This window comes from Loxodonta africana, chromosome 9 (assembly GCF_030014295.1).
Source record: "Loxodonta africana isolate mLoxAfr1 chromosome 9, mLoxAfr1.hap2, whole genome shotgun sequence".
Taxonomy (NCBI): domain Eukaryota; kingdom Metazoa; phylum Chordata; class Mammalia; order Proboscidea; family Elephantidae; genus Loxodonta; species Loxodonta africana.
The window spans coordinates 45151156-45173575 of NC_087350.1; the positions used below are offsets into that span (position 1 = coordinate 45151156).

The window sequence follows — 22420 nt, forward strand, 5'->3', positions numbered from 1 at the left end:
GACAGCCACCTCTGAGTGACTCCTCAGCCAAAGCCCCTGACCCAACACCATTCACAAAGGTCTGTGGTCAAAGGCAGTTTCAGAGGGGCTACTTCTAGAAAACACCATGTCAGTGCTGCCCTCTCCCCTGCTCTGAACCCCCACGAGTAGACACAGGATCCCCTGGGAAGGCTGAGACTTCAAGGTCCATTAAGTCAGGGTTTGCAGTAATGCCCCAGGAAGATGCTGAGATGGTGAACATCTCTCCAGCACCTTCCATTTGCTTAGGACACACTATTTTATGAATTTGTTTTAAAGTGGATGTTTCTTGGTTCTCTGGGTCTTCTAGCTAATTTTATTCTCTACACCCCAACCCTTTTCTGGGCCCTCCAGCTCACAATCCCTTAATCATTGCCGGCAATCTCTTTGCTTTTCTTTTGGCCCTTGACTTCAACAGTTGGAAAAAACACCCACAGCAATCAGTGGCTTCAAAAATCATCATCTGACCTCATGCATCCACATAGCCCTGATTAGTTTACACTCTCTGTCGGTCTAATTTTAAATCTAGTTCTTTTGTTCTGTTGAGGGGGTGGTGGGGTAGGGAGGAAGCTGCCTGCACCTAAGTCCACCTCGGCTTGGATTCAGCTTCCAGTAGAGGCTGCAATGCCAGGCAGCCGACCTCCCTCCAGGAAACAGGCCCTGAGCAAGCTCAGAGCACAGGCTTTGCCTCCTCCGGGGCCCAGCGTGTACCAGAGGGTCCCCGTGGGCTGGGACAAAGGGCCCAGATGCAAGTGACTCTCTAGCCTCCACTTACCCACATTTGCAGGGATATGGCTGATGCTGCTCTGGATGGTGGTGGTCCCAGAACGTGCCTCCTGTAGCACACTGGTGTTGAGAGTGGCCTCGCCAAATTCCTGGCCATTGATCACCCCAATCATCCTGCCCCGGCTCCCCCAGGGCTCCCCTGTAAGGAAGGAAGACGGTAACAATAACACTTCTAATCCACCTCAGACCCTCAGTATAAGCAGGTACTGTTGTCATTCCCATTTCACGAAGGAGGAAACCGAGCCAGGCTGAGTGAGTTGAAGTAACTTGCCCAAGAGCACGTGGCTAACAGGCGATGAACTCAAAGCCCGGGGATCCTGCTCTGAGAGAGATGAGAGGCCTTTGGGAGGAACCCTGTGCTGGAGGTGGGGGCACCAGCTTCTAATTCTGGCTGTGCCATCACCTTCCTTGAAACCTGGGCACATCAGGCCCCCAAGCCACACCTGAGTTTACTTATTTATAAAGTGAGAAGGTGGGACCACAGGCAGGCCAAAGACCTGTTCGGTTCTAAAACGCTGGGAGCCCATGATGGCAGCAGCTGGTACGCTAGGGGAGTCAAGGGTGAAAGGCAGAGCATTAGGCTAGGGGCTGAGGACCGCCACCTGACCTTTCTCCATTCCATCAGAGGCCCTGGCTCCAGCCGCCTGGCAGTCGGCCTGGCTGGGTGGTACCCGCCAGGAAGTCTGCAAGCAGACACCCTTCCACACTAATCTGATGGATGGTGGGGCACACAGGGGTGCTTCCTCTGCCTAATGGACCAGCTGACTCATTTGGGCAGATGGCATTCCAGGGGGCGAGAGACAGAAGTCATCCTGCCTCTCTGCTCATCAGCTCTCGGGGGAAATTAACAACAAATTGCCCAGGATCTGTCCAAAAAATAACATAAAACATTCAACTGGCAGGATCCCAGATGGGTAAATTGAGGGGCTGGTTAATTTTGAATTCCAGGAAGCAGTACGTTTCCTGCAGCCAAAAGCTGGGGTTTGATGAGATTTGATGTGCATCTGGGATGTCTCTCGTCAATGTCTACTGCTCTGGGGTTGATGGGAGGGACAGGAGGAGAAGGGCCGTGGACCTACCCCTGAACTTTGTGTGTGTGTGTGTGTGTTTTAAACTTTATTTATTTTGTTTTTGTTGTTGCGAATATACACAGCAAAACATACATCAACAGTTTCTATATGTACAATTCAGCAACATTGATTGCATTCTTTGAGTTGTGCAACCATTCTCACCCTCCTTTTCTGAGTTATTCTTCCCCCATTAACATACACTCGCTGCCCACTAAAGTTCCTATCTAATCTTTCAAGTTGCTGTTTTCACTTTGATCCCCTATAGATAGTTCTTAAAAGAGCATAATGCTCAGGGCAGACATTCTTTACAGTTAAGCTAAACTATTTTTTTCTTCCTTTTTAAAAAATATTTTTATCGTGTTTTTGGTGAAAGTTTACACCAGAAATGAGGTTCTTATTTAATAATTTCTATACATGTTGTTCAGTGACATTGGTTACATTCATTACAATATGTCAGCATTCTCGTTATTTCCATTTTGGTTGTATTATTTCCATTAATGTAGCTTCCCTGTCCCCCCATGCCTTCAAATACATTTTTTTTTATTGTATTTTAGATGAAGGTTTACAGGACAAACTAGCTTCTCATTAAACAGTTAGTGTACATATTGTTTTATGATACTGGTTAACAACCTCATGACATGTCAACACTGTCCCTTCTTGACCTTGGGCTCCCTATTACCAGCTTTCCTGTCCTCTCCTGCCTCCTAGTCCTTTCCCCTGGGCTGGTGTGCCCCTTTAGTCTCGTTTTGCTTTATGAGCTTGTCTAATCTTCGGCTGAAGGGTGAACCTCAGGAGTGACTTCATTACTGAGTTAAAAGGGTGTCCGGTGGCCATACTCTCGAGGTTAAGCTAAAATCTTGTTTGGTTTTAAGAAGACTTCTGGGAATGTTTTTGGTTTAAGGTTTTAAGATTATCTCAGGGCAATAGTTTCAGGTATTCATCCAGCCTCAATGGCTCCAAAAAGTCTGGATTCCATGAGAAACTGAAATTCTGTTTTGCATTTTCCCCCTTATGATTAGGATTCTTCTATAGAATCTTTGATCAAAATGTTCAGTAATCTAACCCTGGGCTCTCAGTAAGGGGATGAGGAGGGAAGTGAGAGAGCCGCAGGTAAAAAGGCAGCAGCACGGCCCAGGCAACACTGCAAGGGCCCAGGACATTGAAACCCAGGAAAGGCAAACTGCTGCCGAGTTTCTCAGAGAACTGGGTGACTCAGCAGCCTCTTGTCTCCCACACAGCCACGGGGAGAGAAGGAAAGTCAAGTTCGTAGTTAATAAAAAACCGGTTGCCATAAAGTCGGCTCCAACTTACGGTGACCCCTTGTGTATCCGAGTAGAACTGTGTTCCACAGGGTTTTCCGTGGCTGATTTTTGGGGGGTAGATTGCCAGGATTTTCTTCAGAGGTGCCTCTGGGTAGACTTAACCCCCCAATCTTTCGGTTAGCAGCCGAGCATGTTAGCTGTTTGCTCCACCCAGGTTTATAGCCAACCAAAAAAACAAAAACCCAAACCCGTCGCCATAGAGTCTATTCCAACTCATGGTAACACCATGAGTAGAACTGCTCCGTAGGGCTTTCTTGGCTGTAATCTTTACAGGAACAGTTCACTAGGCCTTTTTTCCAAAGAGCCGTTGGGTAGGCCTGAACCACCAACTTTTAGGTTTGCAGCCGATTGCAAATTGCTTCTGCCAAGCAAGCTCCCTCAGTTTATAGTTAGGGGCTTCTAAAATTTAGAACATTTTTTATCTAGCAATGCCCCTTAAAGGAATTTATCCTACAGAAATATTCAGACCAGCACACAAAGATGGTACCACACTGTGGTTTGTGGAGGGCTAACTGAAAGAATGGAGCCCTGGTGGTACAGTGGTTAAGAGCTTGGCTGCTAATCAAAAGGTCACCAGTTAAAATCCACCAGCCACTCCTTGGAAACCCTATGGAGCAGTTCTACTCTGTCCTATAGGGTCTCTTATTAGTCGGAAAGGGTAAGAATTGGGGCCAAATTCTGAAATAAAGGGAGGGTCTTCTCAGGTCTGATATGGCATCTGGGGCTGGTGTCACTGAATTTTGCACTGAACTAACCACTGAATTTTCAGAGCTGCATTTGTTGGCTGCAAGAGATGAGGAGACCAGGAGCCAGAAAGGATCCCAGAGTTGACTGAAAGTGGGTTTCAAGTGACAAAGTGTGAAGTGGGCTTCTCTTTCAGTTCCAATTCCAATTAGTAAAGAGGCACTAACTGGGAAAGGGTTCTATGGAGAAAGATTCTGACATCATGTGTGGAGATAGATTAGTGACGTCTGCCACGGACAGAGGCAAAGACGTGAAGCAACAGATATGAAGTATTTACTTGAAAGGCACAGACCATCCAGAAATAATATTCTGTGCATTTTATTTATGCAGGTCTGAGTCATTTTATGGTGGTTTCTCAGGATAGTCCTTTTCTCAGTTTTAAAGTCTGGTTTGGCACAAGGTAGCAGGGAGTCTTGAGATGGCAGGGGTTGGTAACACCATAGGCAGTATTTTTTATTGACCACCTACCCTGGTCAGGCAATGTGTGAAGCTCAGGGCAAGCATTAATTCATAGACTTTCACAGCAACCCCTAAGGTAGGCACCATGGATGCCCTTGTTTTACTCTGCCCACTTCCTAGGCTGTACAGTGTCTAAAGAGAGGACATGTGTCTTTGTCAAGGAAGCTGGAGTAGCCAGGATTCACTGCCCAAGATGAGCACCAAACACTTAGCATCCCTAAGACTCAGTTTCCCCAACTGCAGGTGAGCAGGGTAGATAAGATGATCACTAAGACCCTACTGGGTCATTTTGAGTTCTCTTAACAAAGAGAAGAACTGAGGAACTAGTAGGTAAGTAGGCCAGCTCCCTCAAAAACACTCAAATCTCCATCATGCAGAAGATCCTCCCTCTGTCCATGAAGGTGCTTGGTAGGGACACCCCATACCTCTCACGGCCAAGAACGCCTGGGCTGTGGCAGACCCCAGGAGGTTGTGAGCGACACACTCGTACATGCCCGCGTCCCTGGCCTCCACGTGCTCCAACCACAGGCTCCCATCTAGCAGGGTCCGGAGCCGCTGGCTGGCCCGCAAGGGCTGACCCGCCCTCAGCCACTCCACTGTGGGCGCTGGCTCTCCAGTGGCCTGGCACTGCAGGACCACATCCTCCCCAGATCTCACCGTTGTGTCCTGGGGCTCCACCTGGAGCACTGGGGCACCTGTGGGAGGCCCAGGGCAGCTTTTTAGGAACATTTTTGTGTGTCCACGAGATACATATTCACTTAGATTAGAAAATATGAAGAGGCAGAAAGATCCTGTTACCCCGTTAACATTCCTGACTGAGTATGTCCTTCCAGACTTTGTATTTCCATGTGTTTTTGTTTTCCTTATGAAAATATGATCACATTGCACATACCCACTTTTTATTTCACTCCACAGTAGTTTATATTTGAAAAAAAGATAGTAAAGGAAGACGAAAGAAACAAAAATGATATGAGACACACAGAAAACAAATAGCAAAATGGCAGACATAAATCTAACCATATGAATAACTACATTAGTATGTATGGGCTAAATACTCCGATCAAAAAGCAGAATTGACAGACTTGTCTGGAACCAGAAACCTACCCCTATCCACGACAAAAACTCTCAACAAATTAACAGTAAAATGGAATTTCTACAACCTTATGAAAGACATCTAGAAAAAAAACTAAGCTAAGATCATACTCAACAGTGAAAGACAGGATGTTCTTCCCCCTAAAGTGAAAGCAAGGCAAGGATGTGCCCTGGCCCCTTTTATTCAGCATCGCACTGGAGGTTCCAGCCAAAGCAATATGGCAATAAAGAGAAATTAAAGGTATACAGACTGAAAGGAAGAGGTAAAATTGTCTTTAATCATAAACATGACCTTTTATGCAAAAAATTCTAAGGAATCTGACAAAAGAAAGCAAAACAAAAAAACCTAGAACTAAAAAACTAATTTATCCAGGTTGTAGGGTACAGATCAAGATATAAAAATCAATTCCATTTCTATATATTAGCAATGAACAATAGAAAAATCTAACCAAGAAAACAATTCCATTCACAATAGCACTAAAAAGGATAAAATACTTAGGTAATAAATTTAACAAAAGTACAACACCTATACACTGAAAGCTACAAAACATTGCTGAAAGAAATTAAAGAACACCTAAATAAATTGTACTAGAAAAACTGGATTTCAATATGCAAAAAAAGGAATTTGGATTCTTACCTCACACAAAACTTAACTCAAAAAACAGATCATAAACCCAAACGTTAGAACTAAAACTATAAAACTTCTAGAAGAAAACGTGAGTTTAGGTTAGGCAACGATTTTTTAAAAAATATAATGCCAAATACAGGATCCATAAAAAACAAAATTAATAAATTTGGAGTTAATCAAATAATAACACTTTTGCTCTCCAAAGGCACCATTCAGAAAATATAAAGACAGAAATATTTGAAGATACTTTCAAATCATATATCTGATAAAGGACTTGTATCCTGATTTCATGTAGAGAACTCTCACAATTCATTAAAAGCATAAGCAACCCAATTAAAAAATAGGCAAAAGGTTTCAATAGACACTTGACCAAAAAAGATATATGAATGGCTAATAAGACTTGAAAAGATGCCCAATATCATTAATTACAGAAATGGAGACTAAAACCACTTAACACCTACTCTTGTTAGATGTCATAAGGTTGATTTCAACTCAGAGCAACCCCATGTGACAGAGTAGAACTGCTCCATAGGGTTTTTTAGGCTGTGATCTTTACAGGAGCAGATTGCCAGGTCTTTCTCCCGAGGAGCTGCTGGGTAGGTTCAAACCGCCAACCTTTCAGTTAGCAGCTGATTACTTAACTGTTGTGCCACCAAGGCTCCTTTCATACCCACTAAGATGGTTCAAATAAAAGACTGACATTACCAAGGGTTGGTGAAGATGTGGAGAAACAGAAACTCTCCTGTACTGCTGATGGGAAAATCAAACAATTCAGCCACTTTGCAAAAAATAATTTGGCAGTTTCCTAAGAAGTTAAACATACACTTGCCATACAATCCAGCAATTGTACTCCTAGGTATCTACCCAAGTGAAGTGAAAACGTACATCCACACAAAGACTCGTAGGTGAGTATTCTGGGAGGGAATACTAATCTACTTTCTGATCTGGACGCGGGTTAAATGGGTGGGTTCACTTTATGAAAATTCACTGAGCTGTACACTTAAGGATACTTAATGTGTACTTCTCTATATGTGTTTTAATCTTCAATAAAAAAGTTTTTTTTAATTTTATTTAAAAATCCCTATCTAGACTGTTTCACAGGGTTATTATGAGGCACAGATAGTGCTTTGTAAACTAGAAGCTGCTTAGCAAAGGCAAGGGCTGTTGCTGTGATCGGGACGGTTTTGAGTTTTGCATGCCCGGTTCCCTCCAGGTCTGGGTATTCATCAGCCCTGACCCTGAGTAACTGCTCCACTTGGAACAGCATTTCGTAAGACTTGAATTGTGTGTTCTGAATAAATACCATATTTTCACGCAAATAACACGTACTTCCTTGTTTGTTTGCCAACTGCTTCCTGCCCCCCCCCCCCGGAGATATTTTCGTAAGCACCACTATGCCAATTTTTTTTTTTTTAACATTTTGTAAAAAAAAAAAAAAATAGCATGACATGTTTACAAAAATACCTCTTGAGGGGAGGGAGTGGTTGGCAAACAAGTGTATATTTGCAGCAGATTTCTAATTGCCTTGTCCTGCCTCTCTCTCCTCTGTTCTTATCAGACAGCCATGGCCACAAGTCACGGCTTCAGCATAACTCCCCCCTGAGTGCCCACTTCATACTGTCCCCGTCTCTGCCTTTCTGAGAAGAGACTGAGGCCAGGAAAAGGGGAGGCTGAGACTTACTCTGAAGTACGAGGAGCACCACTTTCTCCACTGAGCCCATCTCATTCTCCGCCAGGCATTGGTACCGTCCTGCATCATCCATCTGCAGGTGGGCGTGGAAGGGGAGAGCGAGGTGTCAGGAGAGGGAGACAAGGAAGAGAGGAGCAGCTCAGGGCTGCTGGGCATGGACAGGGGCACTGGACCAAGACCCATATAATCAGGAAGGAGCTTAGAGTATAAACCAGCCGGGGTCCCACAGATTCCCCCAAAAGTACCAAAGGCCTTTGTGGTCACTTGTCTATAGAGATTCAAAGTGAGTGCAGTGCTGGACCCCACCCTGGAACCACATGCTGGAAATACCACAGTTTAGATCCATCCCTCCCAAACTGTGTACGCTGAAATATTGTTGTTCCATGGCACGTTGTTGGGGCCTCCTTGGAAAACAGTTTCCGTGGTTAAATAAGTTTGGGAGAAATTGTGTTAGATAACAAAGTGTTTCTGAACTGGGGGATTTTTCGGGGCTTTGACTGCACCAGTAGGCATTGTGAGTCTTGCAGGATGGGAGTCAGTTTGCGGCATTTTGCTAACTCAGGTGATAAACCTGTTGCAAAGGAGCCCATTCCGACTCATAGCGACCCTGCAGGACAGGGTAGAACTGCCCCACAGGGTTTCCAAGGCTGCAGTCTTCACAGAAGCAGACTGCTGCATCTTTCTCCCACAGAGTGGCTGGTGAGTTCGAAGTGCCAACCTTTTGGTTAGCAGTCACGTGCGTTAACCACTGTACCACCAGGGCTCCTTAAAGAACCCACTGCCGTTGAGTCAATTCCAACACATAGTGACCCTACAGGACAGAGTAGAACTACCCCATAGGGTTTCCAAGGAGCAGCTGGTAGATTTGAACTTCTGACCTTTTGGTTAGCAGCCAAGCTCTTAACCACTGTGCCACCAGGGCTCCATAGTCTCCCCATTTTATAGGTGATGACATTGAGGCTCAGAGAGGAAAGTTTACATCGTGGGACATTTTGTTCACAGGATATCCATGGACATGGATGTTATGGAACTCAGGAAAAACACTGGTTCAGATTCACTTCTGGGTAGCAGCATTGCCATGCGATGGAGCTAGGGTGTAGCCTGGGACTGCTGTCCACACCTGTATGATGACATCCTGGAGGCTGCATCCAGGGGACCATCAAGGAGCAACAACGCACAGGGAAGAGTGTAGATTTGGGAGTCAGACCAATATGGGACCAAATCCTAGCTCCACTGTTTACCATACTAACCCCATTACTAGGACATTACCATGTTTCTGGAGCCTCAGTTTTCCCATCTTTAAAATGGGTATAATAATTGCTAGGATTGTTGTGAGCATTAAATAAAATGATGTTTGCAAAGTGTGAGGCACAGTGCCTGGCCCATGGTAAGTACTCAGGTAATGGTAGATATTATTGCTGCTTTTACTACTAGTGTTGCTATTATTACCAACCCTATTATTACTACTATCCAGAGACAGGCTTCCAGGCTAGTGAGATCAAGGACCCCTAAGAGGAGCTTGAGTCAGGACTGAATTGTATGTTTCTGTATGATCACTGGACTTGGAACATGGAAAAGGAGGGGGGGAAGGGACAGCCCCAGCGCCCAAGGCTTTAGAAACAGCATGGGGTAGGAATCAGGAGACCTGATTGTATTTCTAGATATTAGCAATGAATAATAATAATAATAAACTAAGAAAACAATTCCATTCACAATAGCATTAAAAAGAATAAAATACATAGTGATATGTCCTGCCTCTGTGACTTGCTGGTTGTGGGGCCCTGAGCAAGTCACTTTGTCTGTCTGCACTTCGGTGTCTTCATTTGTAGAATTGGGGCACTATCACCTGCCTACCCTGCTCCATGAGGTTATTAAAAATAGTAACATGTATTGGCCACAACCCATGGACCTGACATGCTTAAATACTTGGGATGCTTCATCTCACTGATTTCTACGAGGTAGAAACAATATAGGCCCCACTGAATGATGCAGTGGTTAGCTCGGCTGCTAACTGAAAAATCAGCAGTTCGAACCCGCCAGCCACTTTGCGAGAGAACGATATGGCAGCGTACCTCTTTAAGATTACAGCCTTGGAAACCCTATGGGGCAGTTCTACTCTGTCCTATAGGGTCACCATGAGTCGGAATCAACTTGATGGCAGTGGGATTTTGTTTGGTGAATGGGTGGGGTAACTGAGGCACAGAAAAATTAAGTCACCAGGAGGATCTCTGGATAGCAGGTAGGAAAATGCTTTGTAAACTGTGGAGTGCAGTGCCAGCCTGAAGAACCCTCCTAAGCAATCAGAAAGAGCCTAGGGTTGTCCCTGGTGGCCCCACCTCCAAGCGTCAAGCCCCTCCTTACCTCAGTCCTGCGGATGATCAGTGAGCCATTCTGTAGCTGGTGCCGGAGATGGCTGCCCCGCAGTGGAAGGCCATCCTTGATCCAGCGGATGCTGGGCACCGGATCTCCATGGACCACACAGTCCAGCTGGACGCTGCTCCCCACAGGTTCCACCAGGTAGGAGAAGGCCTTCCCTTGAAGGACGGGACCTTCTGCACAGAGTGACATCAGACGAGTAGTCAAGAAGGCGGTTCCCTTCAGGCTCAGTTCTGCCCAACCTCTGCCCTCAGGGGCCTTCAGAGTCTCCTAGTAGCCTAGCATGGCTGTTTAGAGTCAATGAATGAAGGAAGGCAAACAACTTCCATGTCATGGGTCAAATCAGAAAGACTGGTAGGGGCTGCCAGGAGCACTGTGCTGAGAAGGATTTTGAGGCTGAGTGGGAATAGTGCTATGATAGATTAGTGATGCCTTAGACAGGCACAGGCAGGAACACACTGTTCTGTGTATCAGATACTCGCTGTCATAGAAGGATTACCCCATCTGCACAGCCCCTTGCTAAGTACTTTGGAAAACAAGAACCATATGATCATTAAGACACCTCTGTTGTACACAGCAACAGATTTCTTTGATCCTCATTTCATGTGAATTTCAAACATTGTTGGGTGCCCTTTGCAGTTTCCATTCTTTCTGGTTTCCTGAGGTTGAATCTACCAAAAGCCACAGCTGTGTCCTGGTGTCCTGGGCTGTTCATTCCCCTCCATCAAGCCCCATTCCTCCCCACCCATTCTGAAGCTGAGCAAACTAAGTTGTACTGTCATTGAGGGTTACAGTGTTGTTCCTGGAAGAGCAGGGCCATCAAGGACAACCTGCAGGCATTTTTTTCTGCAAGGGTACCCTGGCCTCCATGCCTTCCCCCCACACTGACACTGCCCAGCTGGGGTGAGTGCTAGGGGCCAATTTGTCAAATGCCCAATTCTACCTGTACCTAGAGTCTTCTGGGGAGCATTAAAAATACTGGTGCCTGGGCCCCAACCCAGAGATTCCGATTTAGTCTAGGGTGGAACCTGGGCCTCAGTACTCTATGAAGTTCCCTAGGGGGCTCTAATGTGCCAGGGTGAAGAAATATTCATTAACAGGTCAGGGGGCCAGTACATTAAAAAGACAGTTATTTGGGTTGGTTCTGAAGAGGACCAAGAGAGAAAGGCCACTCAGGCGCGCCCTACCTTTCACGTGGACAAAGCTGACCGCCTGCACACGACCCACTCTGTTCTCTGCCCAGCAGACGTAGATCCCTCTGTCCTCTCTGGTGACTGACACCCGCTGCAGCGTGCTGCCCCCATCCTGTTCTGACACCCCCTCTGTGGTGGAGAAAAAGACAGACACCCCAGGGGGACTCTGAGCCCAGGGTGACAGGGACCTCCTGCCCTGAATACTTAACTCAGGCCTGGGGACCCAGCAGATGCTTAATAAAGGTGTAGAAAACAAATGTCCCTTCTCCCCAGGTGGAAGCCTAACCAAGTCAGACACGTTCGTGGGAGGCACAGGCCATATTTGAGGATGTGACAAATGGACCGTCTTTTCTCATTTTCAGGTACACACAGCGACTTTGATGAGGGGTCAAGGGCAGGTCTTCAGGGCACCTATTAACATATGGCATATACTAAACATCACAGTGGTTTGTGTGCAGATGGAATCTATTAATGCACTTTAAAACAGTTTTTGTCATGGATTAGACGTTACTTTTACAAGAGGAGTAGGGACAAATGCCATCACTGATGGGGCATTTGCGGAGGGGCTGAGCTCCTGATGTCATATTCTAATGTAGGGAAGGGTCGTTTTGCCTTTGTGATTCATCAGTTCGGCAGATGCTTATTAAGCACGTAGGATGAACCCTGAGGGTTCTGTGCCTTTCTGAACATCTCCTAGGTCCCAGGTGGAAAGAGAGCACCCCCCAGGGGAAGAGGTTTGAAGACCAAGCCTCTGCACCTGGCCCCGAGGTCTTCAGGGTAAGACTTCTTCGTAGGTGACTTCTCGCCTGCTCTGAAGTGTGGCTGGGGCAGGGTGGCCACTGATGGGCTTGCCTTGACATCCCCTGCTCCCCCCACAGAGCCAAGTCTGGAGACCCAGAACCCATAGGACTAACCAGCACCCTCTTTGCCTCCACTAGGTAGGGTTTCCCCACCTGTCCGCCCCTCCTTGAGCCCCCAGGGCCCTGGGAGCCCTCCCACCCACCCCAAGCAGGCCTAGACCTGTGACCGGCTGGTCGTTGAAGGTCCAGCCAATGCGGGGGGTGGGACTGCCCCGGGCCGCACACCGAAGCCACAGTCTCTCCCCCAGGCGTAGGCTGCGGTCCCCAGGCAGAGTGGTGAATACGGGCAGCGCCAGAATGGTGAGGTGCACGCGGCGGCGGGCACGGCCCACAGCGTTCTGGGCTGTGCAGGTGTAGGTGCCAGCGTCCTGGCTCTATGGGCAGAGGGGAGAGGTCAGCCCGCGCACTGGGCCCCTGGCCTGGGCCAGAAGGCCCTCAGAACTCACTCCCCAAAGTGACTGAGACTGGGGAGGACATCCAAAGTCAGGGTGGTTTGAGAATAACCAAGTGTACTTTGGGGACACAAAGACTTCACCTACCCCTAGGCCTAGGCTCCCTCCTCCCCACCAGGAGCCAGCTATGGAGGACCAGGTTCAAATCTTTGTTCTGCCTCTTGGCCACAACTTGTCTTGAGAATACTAGGTACACTCTGAACCTTGGTTTCCTTATCTGTATGTGGGGATGATAACATCTATCTCCCAAGGTTTTGGGTATTAAAAGACTACATGGGGCTCAGCACAGAACATGAGAAACAGTGGGTGCTCAGCCGATGTCTGTTCCTGTCATTGCTACAATTATTCCCCAACGGCAGGGCCCTCACCTCCAAGTTCTTCACCAGCAGCTCCCCAGAAGGCTGGATGGCGAACTTGCCCTCAGCTCCAGACACGGGCTGACCGTCCTTCTCCCAAGTGATGCTGGGCTCGGGATTGCCCCTGGCCGTGCAGGGCAAGAAGGCGTGGGAACCTTCAGTGGCAGACAGGTCAGGGAGGCCAGTCTCGATCATGGGTGGGACTAGGGGGGAGAGAAGGTCCACAAGGGCTGAACCCTGGCTGGGCTGCCCCTGCCCCAGGGTCCATGGCATTTGGCACAATCCCCCAGCCCCTTCCTCCATCCCCATTTGCTGTCCCTACAAACTCTCTGGCCCACAGGTCATCACCTGTGGCCTGGATGAGTTCAGGATTCTCTAGAGTTTGGTGAAGCTTTATGTTATGGATTGGATTGTGTCCCCCCAAAAGGTGGGTTGGAATCCTAGCCCCTATACCTGTAGATGTGATCCTCTTTGGAAATAGGGTTTTCTTTGTTATGCTAATTCAATCATACCTGAGCCGGATGCTTTCTAAATCTAATCACTTCTGAATTATAAAAAGCAGAACGTACACAGAGACACACACACAGGAGAAGACAGATGCCAAGTGAGGACTGACTATGAGACCAGGAACTAAGGGACACCCAGAGCCGTCAACAAGGAAGGAAATGACACGGTCAAAACCCTGATTTGGGTTTGTAGCCTCCAGAACTGTTCTTTAAAGCCACGCACTTGTGGTATTCCTGTTATGGCAGCACAAGGTAACTAAGATACTGTGGCAGGGTGACCCCGTGGCACTTGGGCACACACACGTGTGCGCGCGCACACACACACGCTGACTCAGGCTCAGGCTCCACTTGGGCATAGACTCCTCCTGTCGGACAACCCCCAGGGCCAAAAGCAGGACAGTTGTCACCAAGCCCATGCACCTTCCTCCCCTGGGGAGGAGTGATGCTGGGGGCAGAGTGAAGGCCACTGGCTGGACAGGCCTGGGATCTGGGTTGTCTGGTGACCAGCAGCAATGCTCCAAGTCACAGGGAAAAGGACACACTAGCCAAGGAGCCTCGGGGAGCTGGTATGGAGCCAGGAGCCCCTCTGAGTTCACAGCCAAAGTTGGAGTGTGACGGCAGAGTCAACCCCAGTGACACCCAGCAGCCGCAGGCACAGCTGCCGCCTGGATCAAAGCACAGACTGATCTGTACTGAACATTCCCGGGATATTTTGCAGAATTCTGGTCAATTATGTCTCCTTCATCTTTGGAGACCATGATTATTCAAACTAAGGGAACAGCACATTTAATTTTGTGTTTGTGCAACAAAAGGGACAGAAGTGTCTATTGACACTGGATAGTCAAAATTAATGAGGGGTGTCACGGGAGGGGCCAGAGAGAAGGCAGTGGGGACCAGAATTTATTGTCAGAAGCCAGATTTTGGGGGCCAGATGAGAGAGGGTGTTTTCCCTCAATTCCTTCTATGTATACCCACAAGCAGTGCTTGGGTTGGGGGGCTACTGGGGCATGCCCTGATCTAGTCAGCCCTAACCCCGCTCCATCAGAGGAAAAAGCTCTCAGGAGCTGTCAGTTACTGAGGGCCACCTCAGCCCCTCTCTCAAGCCCACCTTGCACCACCAGCCGCGTTTTCCCCATGGCGCTCCCTGCACTGTTCTGGGCGATGCAGAAATAGTTCCCAGCATCCTCTGTGCTGGCATGGATAATCCGTAGCTGTCCACTGGGGAGGATCTGGGTATTTGCTCCTGAATGTGGTGGGAGAAAATCAGGGACTGGGGGCTGGGGCAGCTTGGATTGTTCTGTCTGATCAGGCAGCCAAGGTGACTTGCTGTGGTCAACAGGGTGAGTGAGTGGAGTAGCCTGGCTGAGAGTGCAGTGGGCCACCCCTCGCCCCAACCTCCCAACTCGATCTCCGAGTGCCCAGATGGAATTCAGGTTCTGGGGTGGTGAAAGGTGAAGGGAAAGGGGTGGGGGTAAAGCCAGGGCAGGGAGCAGAGGAGGGGTCGTGCATGTGGCAGGGCAGGGGTTTTCTGGAAGCTCTCAGCAGGACTGCCGAGTGTCCTGGGCAGGAGGGAGGATGCCCAAGCCTGCACCATTCTCTCCCCTTCCCCTGCTGGCTGCCATGGAGACTCACCTGCAGGGATGCTGAGCCCCTCCTTCTGCCAGGTGATGCTTGGCCGGGGGATGCCCAAGGCCTCACAAGGCAGCACCACCTCCTCCCCCGCCACCACTTGAACTATGCTGGGCAATGGCTTCACCACTGGGGAGGCTGCAAAAGATCAGAGGCAGAGGTCCCTGGGACACCTTAGTACCCAGTTCCCTCCAACCAGGTGGCCTCTGAGCAGTGCAGAGAGAGGCCTCTAAAGGGACCAGGGTGTTCTGGAAACCTCCCCAAGGAGGTGGCAGGATCTGGCAAGCGGAAACATTCTTTTCTCCCAATGAATTCCATCAGGGAGTCAGCTTAGAGGCAGGTCTAGGCATCTGGAGCCCCAGGATCCTCACCTTCATCCCCAGTCCTCTAGCTGCACCTGCTTCTACCTTGCCACCTGCTCCACTGCCCCAAGGGCTCTCTTGCCCAGGGACCCTTACCTTGCACGTTGAGGACCACGTGCTTGTGGGCCACACCAGCAGAGTTGCGGGCTGTGCAGGTGTAGCGGCCAGCATGGATAGGGAGGGCCTGTCTGATCTCCAGGGCACCTGTGGATGGGAACCAGGTATGGAGAGGATTGAGGAGACTGGGGCAGATGTGCCCAGTGAGGGAGTGGACGGCTTCTTACCCACCCTACCCTGGTGTCTACTCCAGGCCAATTAACCTGCCTCCCCCGCCCATGTGTAAATAGCACTGGGTATGAGACAGGGTGGGAACCCGGGTTCTAGGCCTGCAATTCTCCCTGCCCGGGGCATAACCATAAACAAGTCCCTTTCATTCTCTGGGCCTCAGTTTCCCCATGTGTTGAATGAGGAATCAGATAAGATGGTTTCTGAAATCCTTCTGGCTGTGGTGTTTTAGGGTCTGCCCTGGCCCACCCACAGTTCCACCAGCCCTTGCCCTTCTCTCCTCATCACGTTCTGCTCAGAACTCTCCTCCTCCAGGAAGCCTCCTCTGATTACTGCCACCTCTTTCCCTCCCCTCAGCCTTGGGTACTCAATGAACATCACCTTAACCTTCCTAGACTACAGACTATATCTCAGCAGTCGTGTGGTTTCTAAGTCATCCTCTGTGGACCCCTGAAAGCCTGCTGGGGTGGGCGAGGAAAGGAGGCCCACTGAACTTGGGACCACCCACACATCCCCACCCAGTTGTAACTGAAAGCACAGCTTGTTTTATAAGCTGGGATTTCCTATAACAGGCTGTTAGAAGGAAGGGCTCTATAGCTTCACAAGAGTTTGAAAACTACAGATCTAGCCAGTGGTTTCCAGACATTAGGATTCCACTAACCAACTAATAAATCAATTTAATTTAAGAATCCCCATAAAGTTGCCAACTTTTTATTTTGACAAGCAAGGACATTAGGAAAAAAACCACCATCCACGACTACCCTAGCTTCATAAAACAAAGGAGTTTTCAACTCAAAAAATTTAAGAAGAGCATCATTTCAGAATAAAGGACAATCCTTCTAATTGGATAAGACTAGCTTTATGACGTTCTGCATCCCACTTTGGTGAGAGGTGTCTGGAGTCTTAAATGCTAGCAAGTGGCCATCCAAGATGCATCAATTGGTCTCAACGTACCTGGAGCAAAGGAGAATGAAGAAGACCAAAGACATATGGTAAAGATGAGCCCAAGAGACAGAAAGGGCCACATAAACCAGAGACTACATCAGCCTGAGACCAGAAGAACTAGATGGTGCCCGGCTACTACCGATCACTGCCCTGATAGGGAACACAACAGAGAATCCCTGATGGAGCAGGATGCAGACCTCAAATTCTTGTAAAAAGACCAGACTTTATGGTCTGACTGAGACTAGAGGGACCCTGAAGGTCATGGGCCCCAGACCCTTTGTTAGCTCAAGACTGGAACCAGTCCCCAAGCCAACTCTTCAGACACGAATTGGACTGGACTGTGAGACAGAAAATGGTAGTCGTGAGGAGTGAGCTTCTTGGCTCAAGTAGACACATGAGACTCTGGATAACTCCTGTCTGGAGGCGAGATGAGAAGGCAGACAGGGACAGGAGCTGGTTCAATGAACACAGGGAATATAGGGTGGAGAGGAGGAATATGCTGTCTCATTAGTGGGAGAGCAGCTAGGAGTAGATAGCAAGGTGTATATAACTTTTTATATAAGAGACTGACTTGATTTGCAAACTTTAACTTAAAGCACAATAAATAAATAAAAAAGAAAAAAAAGCCTAGCTTTATGAAAATGCTGTATGTTGTTATTATTTTTCTCATTTTGCTGTGAAACAGCTCTGATAGGCCACCTAGCATCAGGGAGCCACTGACGGATCTCAAAACTGTAGTGCATGAAGGGGATACTGAGGCCCAGAAAGGGCAATGAAGTTCCCAAAGTAACACAGCAAAAGAATGGCAGAACCAGGCCAAAATTTCCATTTTGCCTCACCATGTGACCCCAACCAGCTCCTTTCACGTTCTCTGCCCAGGTCTCCTGATCTCCCTTAGCAGCATCTCTCTGTGGTTCACCCTTACTTACCCACAGGTGAGACACGATAGCCACTCCCTCGCATCCCCAGCTGGGTGCCTGCTTTGCTCCAGGACACAACTGGGGTTGGGATGCCCGTGCTGTGGCACGTGAGGACCACGGGTGCCATCTTGGTCACGGTGAAGTCTGTCTGGTCATCGGCAATGGTGGGAGGCACTGAAATGCAAGATAAGGCCTGAGTTCCTGCTGAGGTCCACTGGGGACACACAGCCACAAGGACCGGAGGGTGCTAACTAGGAATGGAAACTAACGCACAAAATGAACCATCAGTGACTGAGGCTCAGGGAGGGATGTGCAACAGAGGGGAAGTCACGTTCACTCACTCAGCGAATATATTTGTTGGGGGAAGCAATACAGTCCCAAAGAGCTTTCTGTAGAGACACTGGCCCTGTCACTTCACAGGAGGGAGTGTTTCACAAGAGAAGGGGGCTTTGTGGGAGCAATCCAGCTTGGAGAGGGGCAAGCTAGAGAAGTCTCCTGGGGGAAGTGGAACTTAAGCTGAGATCTGAAGGGCAAGCAGGTGTTGGCTGGGTGAAGGGTGAAGGGAAGAGTGTTCCCGGCAGAGGGAACAGCATGTGTGAAGGCTCCAGGTGAGGAACAATAAGCTAAGCAGCGTGACTGGATCCCAGAGTAACGCCAGCTGTGGGGCAAGCTGAAGCTGAGGGGTTGGGGGCAGCAGGGCTGGACCATGAAGGACCTTGTGGCTGTGGTGAAACTTTGGACTCGGTTCTGGGGGCAGTGGGCAGCCATGGTGGGAGGGATTTTAACTTGGTTGATGACAAAGTCCGATTAGGGTTTAGAAAGTTCTGGATTGGGAGGGGCCACTCCTGCAAGCCAGGAACTATGCTGGAGTTGGGGTTGTGTCAGTGTGGGTGAGCTGGGATAAGAGAGTGCTTCCTGGAGGAGGTGGCCTATGAAGCAGAAAGGCCGAGGGGAAACCAGCACAAGCCCCTGCAGGCAGAGAGAGTACCCGAGAAAAGGAAGGTGCTTCCCCCCACCCCACCCCAGGTTTCCTCGCCCACCTCCCACTCACCGTGAACAGTCACCTGGTAGATCCTGCGGGCCTCACCCATCTCATTGCTCACCACACACTCAAACTGGCCTGAGTCCCGGGGGCTGGGGTCTATGAGGAGCAGGGCATTGGAGGGCAGGAGCCTGGGAGAGACAGATGGATAGATGGTTGACTGCCAAGTGAATAGCCAGGCCAACCTGGTATAACCACCATGGCCTCCCTGCCAGGACGGTCGGATGTGGGGGTCTCATGACCATTTCCCCTCCCTGCATCTAGACCCTGGCCCTTACGGTACAAGTTTCTTCTAGAAGTTTCTACCCCGCAAAGATCAGCAGTAGTTAACTCTAGCTGCTGGGGTTGAGGGTGATTTTTGTTTTCATCCCTGTGTTTTTCTCTAACCCTGCACGTTTTCTACAATAACTGTCTATGATCACTTTTACAATCATAACCAAATTCAAACCTCTAATTACAACAGCTCCTGTTTGTTGAGCACCTGCTTTAGACCCAGCACCTAACACAGTAAACATTTGCTGAAAGTAACTGGTGAATCAGCTCCTTTAATGCTCCCACTGATATTTAACAATCGGCTGCACTTGAGAAAATGGCGAGACTGAGAATCCCATAGAAGTCATGTGTCCAGGATCAGCCAGCACTACCTTGAGTCCTTTTTGAACAAATAGTGACTGTCAGTGTTTTAAAGGCCATACATTTTTCTCTTTGGTTGTATGTCCCAAATGCTCCCACCTACTGCCAGTTGTCCATCTTAGTGTAAAGACCCTTCTGGCCTCAAGGTCGGGATATAAGTGCTGGTCTGGGCTTTGGTGAAGGGGCCCAGCTGGTGCAATGGTTAGGCGCAGTGGTTAAGGAGCCCAGCCATTAACCGAAAGGTTTGTGGTTCAAACCAACAGCTGCTCCCCAAGAAAAAGATGTGGCAGTCTGCACTGTAAAGATTTACAGCCTTGGAAATCCTATGGGGCAGCTCTACTCTGTCCTGTAGGGTTGATTAGATGGCAACAGGTTTGGTGTTTTTGGTGAGACCTCAAGCACATCCCAGCCTCAATTTCAGGCCAGGCTCTTCCTCAGTGAGATAGGCATACTCTTCCCCACCTTTGCATCACCTGGAACTATTGGAGGGACCAGCGTGTTACCAGTAGGTGTCCTGCTGCAGGCGGAAGTCCAACTTCTGTCCATCCTTCCGCCAGACCGCGAGGGGCTTGGGGGAGCCACTGGCCTCACAAGGCAGTGAGGCCTGGGTGTGGGCGATCAGGGTCAGGTTGGAGGGGCCAGGGGCTATGGCCGGAGGCTCTGGGGAGAGGGAAGTCATCAAGTAACAGGGCGCAGGATGGGGGTGGCAGCAGAAGAGCCCTGGCTACTACCCTCAACCCATCCCCAGGGAAGAAAGAGGAGAGTGGGCCAGAGGGAAAACTTCCAACAGGCTCCTGAAACTGGGGCATCTGGGGCTTTTCCTTATGATTGAGGCTGGTGTCCCCTAAGTCATCCCTCCTTGAATAAGACCTCTAGAGCTCCACTGGCCCCATCGGCCCCCAAAGCCAGGGCCCCCAGAGTGGCCTCAACCAAAGTGTCCATTGAAGTGGGAAGAGATTAGAGCATTGGATAACAGTGATGTTTAGTCTTATCCTTTCAAATTCTTACTTTTTTGTGCATGCCTTACAACATATTTAAGGTAATAATACAGTGGTAAATACATGTAATACATGCATGAAAATTATATGTACATGCTCAAAACTTTTTACTAATGGGCTTCACCATCGAAAATATTTGGAGATCACTGCTCTCGGCTCTGGACATCCGGGGTGGCCCAGAAGCCAAGCAGGACACAGTCTAGATGGGGCTGGATGCTGAAGGCAGGGAACAGACCTTTCCTCATTCACCTACCAAAGACCTGGAGGTCACGGCCTTGCCGATCAGAGCCAGCAGAGTTGGATGCCAGGCAGAGGTAGTGGCCAGTGTCCTGGGCCAGGACCGGCTGGATCCTCAGGGAACCCTCAGGCAGAATCTCCAATCTGGAAAGGAGGATGGGATTGCCATGGAGACTGGCAGACCCACCTGGGCTCTGTGAGGGGCTGGACCCCTGGTGGTGTCTCCAGCAAAACCTTCCTCCTCACTCCCAGCTTTCCCAGTAAGAGGGTGTAACTCAGGAGTCAGAGACCTGAGTCCATGAGGCAAAGGTCAGAGGGTCACAGCTCCCCACACCCAACCAAGCATCAGAAAGGGTGAGAGAGGAGCTGCTTAGGGCCTCCCATGTTCCTGCCTGAGCCCACCCTCTCCCATAGAGTCAGCAGGGAGAGGTAGCTTCCCTCTTTTTGAGAACTACCCCTTCCCAAAGGCCAGGCCCACAGCCAGCTCTGCACTGTGTAATCCTGCCCTTGGCCACAGTTGATTGGATTGGGGATGGACTCGTCACTAAGACTGGGCCAATGGAATTCTATGCCCTGGAAATTTGGAATTGGGATTCACAATACCTCACTAGGCTCTGCAGGCTGGGTGAACTGAGGAACTCTAAACCTGGGCACATCTCTGCCATGTGCACAGAGCAAGGTGTGAAAACTGGTCTGAGAGGAGAGAGGCATGAAGCTCACACACACACAGAAGCAGACAGCATCTCCACACCCTCAATCAGTGGACCTGTCTGTCCCTATGTTTTGATGACACCCTATGTTCTGATAATACAGTCAATGTCCTGCTCCAAATGCCTAAATGGGTTTTTGTTTATGCCCAGAGTGGCACCTCAGACCCTCCCCAGTGCTCTCCCCCTTCTAGCTCCCACCTTGGGTTCCCAAGATCCAGGGGGTCCCCATCCTTTTGCCAGCTCACGAGGGGCTGGGGCACTCCATCCACCTGGCAGGCCAGCAGGGCTGTGTGGTTCACTGAGGCATTCACTGTGGGTGGCCCCGGCCGGATGGTGGGCGTCACTGGAGGAGGAGCAGAGGAAGCAGGTGCTGGGAGCCTGTGGGGGTCCTGGGGGTAGGCAGGGCAGGGGCGGGGCACACTCACTGTGAATGTCCACGTGGAAGGCCACACTGGTGCTGCCCGCAGCATTGCGTGCTATGCAGCTATAGTCGCCAGCGTCAGCAATGCTCAGGGCCTGCAGCTGGAGGAACCTGCCCCGCTCCAGGAACTGTGTGTGGGCATCTGCCTGCAGAGCCCCACGGGGCAGAGAGACCATTGTCAGCTCTGTGCCAGGCCCCAGGCCCTTCTGCCAATGATAGGCAAGGAAGACCAAGGAACCAACAGCGGCCTCTGCCTCATTCCGAGCTGGCCTGGAGCCCCTGACTTGACACCTGGCTGAGAAGCCTCTGGGGAAAAGGGCTGCTCTGGGAGGGACTAAGCAGCCTGTCGTGGAGCTCTGCCTGTCCGGGGTGTTGCAGAGCGGACTGATGCTCAGATAAGGAGCTGGAGCTCCCATTGCAAGACCCTGCAGTCCTTGGATACACGGCAGCCAAGTGGTGTTGCGGGAAGAGCTCAAAAAACTAAGAAACTGGCCCAAGTCACACAGCCTCCAAGTGCAGCTGGAAGGTGCAATGGGAAGAAGCCCTGGTGCAAATCCCAGCCTTGCCTCAGTGTTCCCACCCATGAAATGGAGATGACAAAAATAATGGGGTGGGAGAATGCAGATAGGAGAGCAATATGCAAAGGGTGCCCTCAGCACTCTGGATCTAGTCTGGTCAGTGTCTGG

General features: G+C 49.6%; 1 protein-coding gene across 1 annotated transcript in view; it reads right to left on the minus strand.

Annotated features, from left to right (window-relative positions):
- HMCN2 (hemicentin 2) overlaps nucleotides 1-22420 on the minus strand; it is a 160315-nt gene that overhangs the window by 12370 nt on the left and 125525 nt on the right. The window contains exons 72-87 of the mRNA XM_064291328.1: nucleotides 21739-21880; nucleotides 21512-21656; nucleotides 20620-20747; nucleotides 19872-20028; nucleotides 18745-18866; nucleotides 17703-17867; nucleotides 15640-15747; nucleotides 15185-15319; nucleotides 14661-14795; nucleotides 13059-13249; nucleotides 12399-12612; nucleotides 11373-11507; nucleotides 10171-10361; nucleotides 7801-7882; nucleotides 4825-5094; nucleotides 794-943 (exon numbers count right to left, since the gene is read on the minus strand). Of these exons, the coding sequence (XP_064147398.1) occupies nucleotides 794-943; nucleotides 4825-5094; nucleotides 7801-7882; nucleotides 10171-10361; nucleotides 11373-11507; nucleotides 12399-12612; nucleotides 13059-13249; nucleotides 14661-14795; nucleotides 15185-15319; nucleotides 15640-15747; nucleotides 17703-17867; nucleotides 18745-18866; nucleotides 19872-20028; nucleotides 20620-20747; nucleotides 21512-21656; nucleotides 21739-21880 (2470 nt within the window). The remainder of the gene's footprint in view (nucleotides 1-793; nucleotides 944-4824; nucleotides 5095-7800; nucleotides 7883-10170; nucleotides 10362-11372; nucleotides 11508-12398; nucleotides 12613-13058; nucleotides 13250-14660; nucleotides 14796-15184; nucleotides 15320-15639; nucleotides 15748-17702; nucleotides 17868-18744; nucleotides 18867-19871; nucleotides 20029-20619; nucleotides 20748-21511; nucleotides 21657-21738; nucleotides 21881-22420) is intronic.